This window comes from Odontesthes bonariensis, chromosome 7 (assembly GCF_027942865.1).
Source record: "Odontesthes bonariensis isolate fOdoBon6 chromosome 7, fOdoBon6.hap1, whole genome shotgun sequence".
Taxonomy (NCBI): Eukaryota; Metazoa; Chordata; class Actinopteri; order Atheriniformes; family Atherinopsidae; genus Odontesthes; species Odontesthes bonariensis.
Window position 1 is genome coordinate 8,363,680 of NC_134512.1, and position 10,029 is coordinate 8,373,708.

General features: G+C 38.4%; 1 protein-coding gene and 1 long non-coding RNA gene across 2 annotated transcripts; both read left to right on the plus strand.

Moving 5' to 3' along the window:
• Nucleotides 1-1,617: 1,617 nt before the first annotated feature.
• LOC142384565 (uncharacterized) lies at nucleotides 1,618-5,598 on the plus strand. The gene is made up of 10 exons (XM_075470864.1): nucleotides 1,618-1,673; nucleotides 1,855-1,978; nucleotides 3,440-3,461; nucleotides 3,545-3,590; nucleotides 3,687-3,792; nucleotides 4,263-4,282; nucleotides 4,362-4,497; nucleotides 5,022-5,046; nucleotides 5,172-5,265; nucleotides 5,484-5,598. Exons 1-10 carry the CDS (start codon nucleotides 1,618-1,620, stop codon nucleotides 5,596-5,598), a joined length of 744 nt encoding a protein of 247 aa, XP_075326979.1.
• Nucleotides 5,599-6,333: 735 nt separating this feature from the next.
• LOC142383692 (uncharacterized) lies at nucleotides 6,334-9,854 on the plus strand. The gene is made up of 3 exons (XR_012769998.1): nucleotides 6,334-6,407; nucleotides 6,523-6,547; nucleotides 9,815-9,854. It is a non-coding gene; the product is annotated as an uncharacterized LOC142383692 (long non-coding RNA).
• Nucleotides 9,855-10,029: the final 175 nt, after the last annotated feature.

Consider the following 10,029-nt stretch of genomic DNA (forward strand, 5'->3'; position numbering starts at 1 on the left):
TAAAGAAGTACAAACCATCACCATAGCTTTATTTATCTATATTTTCTTAGCAACTTCAGGGGAAAAGCTACTCATCCTCGGGCCCAAATAAGTAAAGTTACATTATAATGTGAAAAAAATAGATGCGTATAAAATCAAATAAGAATACTAATTTAACCATTTTACGTGTCTTTACACCAATGAAAAATACTGTCACCCATTATAACCTGATATGACATGTTTGCTTTTACATTTCAAGCCCAGAGAGACATCAGATGATCATAATAAAAACTATTGACATGAGGGCAAGGCTTCATTGCATAACCTGAATGAGGTAAACTATTTATAAGTATTTAGTGATTTCAGGTCCTAAACGTGTTTTAGTTAGTTTAGTATGTGTTTATTTTTTAAGATAACTATTTTTAGGTGGTTGTACAAAGTAACAACTGTTACATAAAATTGAGATTGAATGTAATATTTCTTTCTGAGTTTTGGTGGAACAGAAAAGGAGCATTTTGGCCTACTTGATCATCTCCTGCAAATCATTCCCAATTATAGGATTCTTATCCAAAATTATCCTATAAATCATCAATTCTAAAACACACAAGAAGTTAATGAAGACAGAGTTCGATTAATTGCCTGTTCCTGTTAGAGATGGTGAGAAGTCTGAAAGTGGCATTAGTAATCAGCTGAAGCAGGGAAGTCTGTGCTTGCAACAGTAAAGTAGACGGCATGTGAAGAATGAACGCGTTTCTTGGCCGACTGAAAGTCCCTGATCTTAGAGATTCTCTGCAGCAGGATAAACGGCACCAAAAAGTTTTCAGGATGCTGATTTAAATTAAGATTATTTTCAAAAGTGACTCCAGATTTCTGCAGCTGGAGGTGATTTTGGTGGAGAATGAAGTCCAAATGAGGTGTGATTCAATGTACTGTCTGGGTGGCCACAGCCACATCTGAACTTAATCTAAGCTTTCAAGTAATTGGTTGACAGTATGGGGTTCAAAAGAGATTTAAAGCGAGTGGTACATCATCTTTGCAAAAAAAAAAGGACAAAATTGTATCTTAGTGTTCACATGTAAATGGAGGAAAAAGCAGAAAGCCAAGGTTGACATTTGTCCTCAGTAGAAGTCCAGGTCTGGAAATGCAGTCACAAAAGGATCAAAACTGTATTTAAGTATAGTATTTGAGTGAATGCACATTAATATTTTCCAACTTTACTGAGTTATTTACATTAAAGACTACATTGGATGGATGGCTTGTTGTGTTCATCCAGAAATGTTTGGCCTTTGCTGGTGGAGCTTTGATCTTATGTAGGGGGGAAGTCAATCATCAGAACCCTATATAGACACTGAGACTTTGCCTTCCTCTCTAGCTTTTGTTGACCAAACTTGAATGGAAGGTTAGAGTTAAATCACTTATATATGTCCACTCTGTAAGAAGCCCGATATGCTGCAGATCAAATGCAAAGGGAATCAGTAGATGACAGAGTAGACAACAGAGACAAGTACCAAAGATTTGTCTTTAAAAGGCGTATTTTTTCATACTTCTTTGCACACTTAAAAGGAAATTTGTTTTGAACACGTGAAATATGTGTAGGCTTCTTTTAAACCAGTGATTATGTTCTAAACATGTGATACTATGGGGGGGCTGGAGATACAAACAGTGATCATCACCATGAGAGTTGGCGTGGAAGTGTATCCTTGTGGTAAAATTCTGTGGATGAAAATAGTAACAGCATTTCATCACTGCATTTCCTCGTAGGTTCGGTCAGGTGCAACCTGTCAGAAACAGAGAGAGATTTCACTTTTCACGATGCGTTTCTTTACAGTTAAGCTGTCAATTGCTCACAGCACGGGATTGTGCCCTGACCTTCAGGTGCTGCGGGTTAATCCTGTTAGCTCCAGGCAGCCACTGTGAAAATCTCCACAGATCTGTGCTGGCTGTGCCGCACTCTGGACCTCTACGCCACCGACATGCAACACCACCTGTAGACACGCAGGTAAGGAAAACAAGCTTGTGCCTAACTGTAGGGAGGATGGTGAAGTTTCTGCAGAATCAAGCAATTTAGATACAGTTGTTGGTAGTTTTCTCAAATTTACAGGCTGGCCTTTTTTTGAGGACAGAGGAACAGACGCCTTCCATAAATTGATTTTGATGTCGTGGCTTTGCATTTATTGAATGAAAATTATGATATCTGATGAGAGCATGTGGGAAAAGTTAATCCAGCTCATAAGCAGTGAGAATAAATGTCGATTAGTTGAAGGGCAGAGCTGAAATATTTAATCCAATTCCAGAAATTTGTGATTAAGACGATTGTCTTGTATTTGGATTATCCATGAGAGGATCCCTCACAGCACTCCCACAGAGGAAAATATGTGGCAGTGCAACTTGAAACTTATGTCAGACCTGTGTGTTCACAGGCCTGCACCTCGAGTCTAACATGACCTTACTTTACATTTATTTCCTAAATTAACCTCTGAGTTGTTTTAGTTTCTCTATCTTTAGGAATGTAATGTCTTGCAGGTTCATCGGCTCTTTTCCCTTTTGCTGAAGTAGATTATCATCTCAATGCGATGATGAACTGTCAGAGAGGATAATATGCACATTTGAGATTAAGTCAGACAAGTGTCTCTGTCTGTCTTGAGGCAGGGTCCAGGGCCGGTTAAAATGTCCTCTTCTTGTGCATTGGCCACTGATTTCTCCAACTGATTTAACTTATTGAGCCCCACCTGTAGTGACTGTTGGTAAAGCAGCTTACCTTATCTGCTACGTATCTGAGTGAGGTTAAATCTCTGCCTTCGTATGGCCTCTAACTTTTGACATTGAGTGCGGTTCGTGTGACTGATTACTGTCTTTTCCTTAAGTTCATTGTTTGAGTGACAAGTGAAATGTAAATGCAAGTGAACACTTGAGGATTTTTTGCAAGATGAAGAAGCAAAAAATAACCTGACAAAAATTATAAAAAAAAAAAAATGGAAATGCAGGTTGAACCAAAAGTGTTCCCATAAGAGATTAAAGCAAAAATGAAGTAGGTGAGTGTCCTCCATCAGACCTCATTTGCTCCAGTTAAGGGCCCTCTGTCTGACATATGAAGTGGCTGCTTTAATGAGAACCCTAGAAAGGAGTTATTATTGACATCATTATCATTATTAATATTATCAGCAGCATTATTAACAATGGAGGGCTTTTTAAGAGGCTGACTATGTGTGTTTACCCAACAGGATGTTTAACTGGGTGGTGAAAGTGGTTCCTCAACCCATTGAAGCTTCTGGGACTGTTCAAGATGCAGCTGTACGACAACAAACACACACACACACACGCACACACACGCACACACACACACACACACACACACACACACACACACACACACACACACACACACACACACACGTAAAAACTTTTTACCTATATCTCTTTATATTTCTTTACACCTTTTCCTCTCTTTTTAATTTTACAGGAGCCTTCAAAGACCAAAGAAGGTGAGAATTATTTGTGACAGATATGTGCCATATGTTCATTAGTTGTGTTTATTTGTCTTAATATCATGAATTATTTCTCACAGTGAAGTGCAATGCACAGACAAACACAGAGGAGGTTTCAGAGGAAAGGTAAACCCTTTAGTTAATCAGCCACATGATATGCATGAGTGAAAGAGTTTTGTCTAGATGTTGACGTCTGTCTGTCTGCATTCACTTCCTCTACAGCCAGGGCCAGAATGGAGTGATTGGCTGGCTGTCCAATGGGTTTGTCAGCGCCCTGCCGCAGCCTCCTGTCTCCCCTCGACTCACCAGGGCCAACTCTGACGCCAGGGTGAGTCTACAAACCACTGCATTGATCTAACATGTGTTTCAAATCAATTTTTTTGTGTTTGATTTTTGCCGGCATCCTGACAACAGTTCAGTAAAGCCTCTAAGAAGAGGTTCCCTAGGAAACTGTTGCCTATCTGGTAGAAATAAATGAAAGCACTGAGGCAACATATATGGGAAAGTTTAGCACATTGTTAAATACAGACCCTCAGAAAGTTTCTCATTTCTGAGATGGACCTTATTTCCTTTGTACTCAAGAGGGAATACATCAGGGACATTATTTTTCACATTAACAGTCACTTAGAGTTGAAATTCAACAACATAAACAAGACATTCTTATCCATACTGATACATCTAATGAATGTTTAATTATCACTTTTGTTGGTAAGATATAATTGTTAATATATTGTGAAAATAGAGTTGTTAATTGACAAATTTTCGCGTATTCTTCTCTTTTTTTCTCCCATACATCAGTCAGGAGAGGATGGAGAAAGGTACTGTATCATCAAATAACAGGTGAATATCTAAAAATGTGCACCTTGAAAAGTAAATTCATAGCTTTTCTTCTGCCAGGCCTGGAGTGATAGGCTGGGTCACTCAGGGTCTGACCAAAGTGCTGCCTCAGCCTGATGATAAATATAAAGAAGCTAGTGACCCCAAGTACGTCACCACCATTACCACCACCGTCCTCCCAGACGAACATACAGAGGTGAGACCTCCATCTTCACAGTCCCATGGCTTGTTTTTCTCCAGAATAAAAGTAACTGGTCGTTTAATGTCCGTCATCCAAACAACATCAGGAGAATCTTCATCTTTGACCTGTGTGATGCTTGATTGGAGCAACTTAATACTGTTCCTAATGCTTATAATACTAATCATGTGTAAGGATTAAGCTTGTAAAGGCATTTACAGGGGGGGCTTATCCACGTTAAACCCCTCCATAAACTTCACTACTTTAAAAACCAGGTTCCATGCTTGACGACCATCTTACCTGGAAGCTTTGAGTGGGCATATCAGTTATGATGGATGTTAAATGTTTCTAATTAAGATAATTGAAGTAATGAAGTATGAGTATCTTAATCTGTTTGGGTTTTATTTGTTAAAAAGGCAACACATTTAGTCAAAAGCAACAGTTTTTTTCAGTTTTTAAGAGGGAAAAGGGATAAAACGTCCTTTGTACAACAGACATAATTACTTGTATTGTCTTCAAATGCACTTTTTTTGTGCTTACAGGTGTATGAGGTAGCAGCAATACCAGGTATGCTTTTTAAATCATGTAATGTGTTTTACCTATTTATAAAGAGTGAATATTGTTAGTGCATTACTTTAAATCACAGGCAGAGATGAAATGGATTGCACTGATTTCTTGTTGTATTTATTCAGACTATGATCCCCTTCCACACATCCCTGTGGTGGAGATGGTATCAGAGGATGAAGCGTCAGAAGTAGAGAGTTTGCCGTCACAGTTTCCTCCTAAGTGAGTAAAAGCCACCTTTGCTGCTGATGCCACCTCTTTTATGGCAGACAAAGCTTGATTTGCACAAAGTCTCCAATTCACAGCCGTACAGTCTCACACTCTTGCAGTTTTCATGCCTTACTTGACTCACCCACTCTAAGACACGCACAAACACCAGTTCGTGGAATTAAATGTCCAACAAACATGCAAGCTCTGACCTTTCTCCTTCTGTATTGCAGTGTGGTGAACTGGATTAAGCACATAATCCCTCAACCAGTGGTACTGCCCCCTGGTGTCGTACCCATAGAACCACAACCCAGAGCGACCTACTCTTCTCTGGAGAAAAGTACATAAAGCCTAACCATTGCAGTTAAACTTTTTTTTTTTTTTTTAGCATACACGTGTAGTGCTATATTTACACTAATCTTGAAAGTCATTCCCTTCTTTGCAGTTTTGTCTCCACCACCTGAATCTCTCAGTGGAATCATACTGGATACTGACAGCAAAACCTCTGGGTATGTTTGTTTAAGGGGTATTGAGTCATTTTCTTGCCACAAAACTGAATGACACAAGAATTTGGAATTTCCATCCCTTTGGAAACTACGCATCAGTCTTTTCCTTGAGGAAATATCAGGGTCCGAGATCTATAAATGCATCTCTTTAATCATCATTGTAGATTCTAGGTGGGCAAGAAGTCAATTTTTCACTATTGTAAGATTAGCTTTCTGGCAGCTACTGCTTAAAACAGAATGACTATTTTCTCATGTTCAATTGCAAGGAGATCATTCCAAGACTATCAATGAATAAACCAGTCTCTTTGTGCTTCAAAAGACCTTAGAAATAAAATATTTGTTGAGATTCCTGCACGATCACAGATGTTTATATCCGTTACAAACAAGTGAAGCATCTTTAAGGAGACAATGCTACCTGCATGTAGATAATACAATCTATTACCACCTAAAGCAACAGAACAGCCATTTATATCCTTCTAACATTCATCCAATACTCCTTGAAATAAAGTGAGGAGGAGAATAAAGCTCAGTACTCCCCTACTGAGCTACGATCATCTCATTGTGTTGTCTCTCCACAGTGTGGTCGACTGGTTCGTGTCAGGACTGGGTTTGAAGATGCCTCAGCTTGTTATTCAACCTAAAGATGATGAGGTGATCTGCATGACAAACTCTTGAAGCTGTCCTTTACAGTTTCTTGTGTATTGTTTCTCAGATTTTTCTATATCTTGAGACTTAATCTGGTTTTCCTTTTTAAATTTCACTTTAGGGTGCAGCTGAAGTCCTACAGAAAGGTGAGCTGAGTTTTTTTTTCTTACTACCTGTAGTCATCATCTGTTTTGTGTTTACTTGCCACAGTTCACAGTTCAGTCAACTGATCAGATAATGTTTTCTCAAGGTGTTACCAGAGGGTACAACCTACAATTGGTAAAAAAAAATGAACTTTTAAACAAGATAGGGCCCTTTTCTTTTTCAAGCTATTGCATCAGAGGTGAAAATGGACTTTTCTAATCTTGTGTAACTCCTGTGGGGTGTGTTAAATATGTCAATTACTCCTTATGTGCGCTCTGCTGAAGTACCCTCTTGTTTTTCCCCTCATAGTTTTTGAAGAGGTGTTTTGGTCGGACGGTCGGAGCCTAACTCAGTCCCTCTTCTCCTTCTGTTTCAGGGGGGAAGGCGCTGCGAGCCCCTTAAACAGCAGGAGGAGACGACTGGGGAATGCTCTGATTTCCACAGGCAGACAGATACCAATAGACATTCGCACTATTGCCAGAACCACATGGCTCTATAGTGTACAGCTCAGAAGAGATACTCTAGGCAGCTGTAAAATATAAGCATAAAGAAATATCTTTAACTCACCCTACTGTACTCAGTACAGTTCTAAATGAATGTATAATGACTTATTAACAACATAACTAAAGCATGCTTTGTGATATTTTAAGCATAACTAGTTGTGTTTTCCTTGCAGTATCCTGTGTTTTGAATTTGCACATTTTCTGTTTGAAACAGAGGCATTTAATACTTGCCATTAATATGAAATTACTGTAAATATTGTGCACAAAAATATTGTGCATTTGATTCTACTTTTAAGTTTCATCAAGATAAACTATAAATCAGACAATGGTTTCTGTTTGAATTGGTGAGCAGCACGCTCACCAATTCAAACAGAAACCATTTGTTTTCATACGGCTTAGGATAAAGAATCAAATTTTTTCATCTCACATAACATTTGAAATTATTGTTAAATGGCAGCTATATTAATTTACTGTTGTGTTATATGTTGTCAGACTATAATTCATTGTATACCTGCATTTATACTTTATTTTCCGTTGACGAAGATGCTATCTAAGTCGCATTCCTCATGAATATTTTGAGTCTAGATCGTGACAAGTGTCATGAAAGTGAGCTTTTTTAAAACTATTTTTTTGGTATTTTAAGCCTTTACTTGTCTGTCAAATTAAATAGAAATAGGGGAAAGAGACCAGGGGAATGACATGCAGGTTATCGTCCAGCCAGCCAGGAATCAAACCAAGATTCTCACGTTAAATGCATCCTTATCATTCAGCTGGCAGGTCAAACTTTTCCAAAGATTGGTTTGAGGCTGCACAACACAAATTTCACTCAGTAAATAGTATATGCGATGAAAGAGTAGTAAAGTAGAGCAGAAGTTGCAATGAAAGGCTGTTTTTGATCCACTTGATCAGTTTTGCTGACTTGAACTGTGAACTGTGACCATGATGTGTGGTGCGATTTTTTTTTTGCCCCCAAGGGGTTTGACCTGGTTTAAAAGAAAACACTACAAGCTCACAGAAAAAAAGCATTTACTCAAGCAAAGCATGTAGGAAACACGTCAATGCTGTAATGTAAACATACTGGCACAAAAATAAAGTCACAGTGTGTGAACTGGTTCATGTGGTGTTTGTCAATGATCTATTCAGGAGTGTTGCAATATACCATTACTGACAATAATCATATTTATCACAGTTATAACATGTTTTGTGCAGATTTTAAAGCTCTTTACTCCCTTTTCTGAGTGTAATTCCAATGCCTAAAAGAATATCAATTAATCTGATATCAACATATTTCTTTGAGGTTTATTTCTTCTTTATTCAATATTGTGATAAAATCATCATTGTAAATATTTTTGGTCACAATAATAGTGTAGTAAAAATCAGGTGACAGCCTTGAACCCTGAATATGCACTGTTGTTAGGCAAGCTAAAATTTTCCCTTCATTAATTCTATGCACATTTCTAAACGACTCCAAACCCTTATTAAATCCCTATTGAATTTAAACGCTTTCCAGTGGTACACATTTATGTAAGGAGAATTAACACCCTTCGAAAGCATATTCAGGGCTGTTAAACAAGGCATCGATTATAGTACTGCCATGTTGAAGCGTTAAAGTGTGCATAACAGCTTTATTATGTCATATCAAATAAAATGTGTAGATTGTGCCAAACAAAAGATTTACCTGACAACAGAACGTTTAAAACTGTGGAGTGACTTTCATATAGATGCAATGCTCCTTTAAAGGCTAAACGATTGAAAAGAATAAAAAGGTACACTTACTGTAAAAAAAAATCAGCATGAATATACCTTTATCATTTAGTGTGTGTATCAATAAACAGCTGAAGACAGATTCTTAGAAAGTTTTGGAGATTAAATCAGATTTTTAGAGTTTTGCCTGAGGAGATGTGTCTGTGAGTCAGGCACTAGTAGAGGGCAAGAGGGGTACTGGTACAAGCTGCCATAATTAGGGATGAGCTACTTGGAACTTTCCAGGTTAATGACTAAATGAGAATTAACTCCCAAACCTGCTGCCAGCTTCAAGATGCTTTCTTGGAGCAAGAAGTAGAGTAGTAGTAGAAGGGATCTGCAGCATGTGTCCAATACATGCATCCAAGTACCCCAATGTTTGGTTAACCAGCAAAGGCCATTTAAGATGGGTGAATATGAAACTTGCACACTTCAACACCTGACTTAAACCCTACTTAGAACATGTAACCCTTCATACACTGAGAACAAGAACAACATCCCAGAGGATGTATTTGCTCTGTCTGTAAAAACTGAACTTCAGGAGATCAAGAAACTGACAGACTTGATTGACAGAAGACTGGCTGTACTGGTGACTGAATATTTCTGAAAGAAACTGTTTTATTACTGTCATTTTGTAAGATTTATTTGTTACACTCACTCTAATTCTCAATTATAATTATATTTTTAATCTAGTTGTTCATAAATGTGCACACCTAGTGTTATCATGACACAAAGAGGTTCAGTCACTTTTTGATCTACATTTGTTCAATTCAACAATGAAAAGAAGTGCCAAAGAGAATCATACTGCCAAAAAAACCAAACAGCCCTTACAATGAAATTAAAATTGGACCAGAAACACAGCAGCTACATTAGTGCAAATTTCTGTTAAAAGAAATGGAAAATCATTTCTCCCGTTTCTCCATAATTGCCACCTCTTCGATGGGTCATTTGGTTTGAAACTTAAAAAGCTTGGGTGACAGCCAACAGGTGCCACACAAACTAACCTGTATCGCCCTCTCTCAGCTTCTGCCAAACTGAAGCCGGACATGGTTTTAGAAGACGTGGAGTCAGACAACGAGGACCAGCAGCAATGTGAAAGTCAAACCAAAGCTGAAGCGCCACCTGCAGCCCTGAGTCCACCGACAGAAACAGCTCAGGAACAGCAGGAAGAGACACCAAACACGCCGTTCTATTCAGTGCAGTCTCAGAAGTGCAGTGACGTCGACCTCGAAGCACCA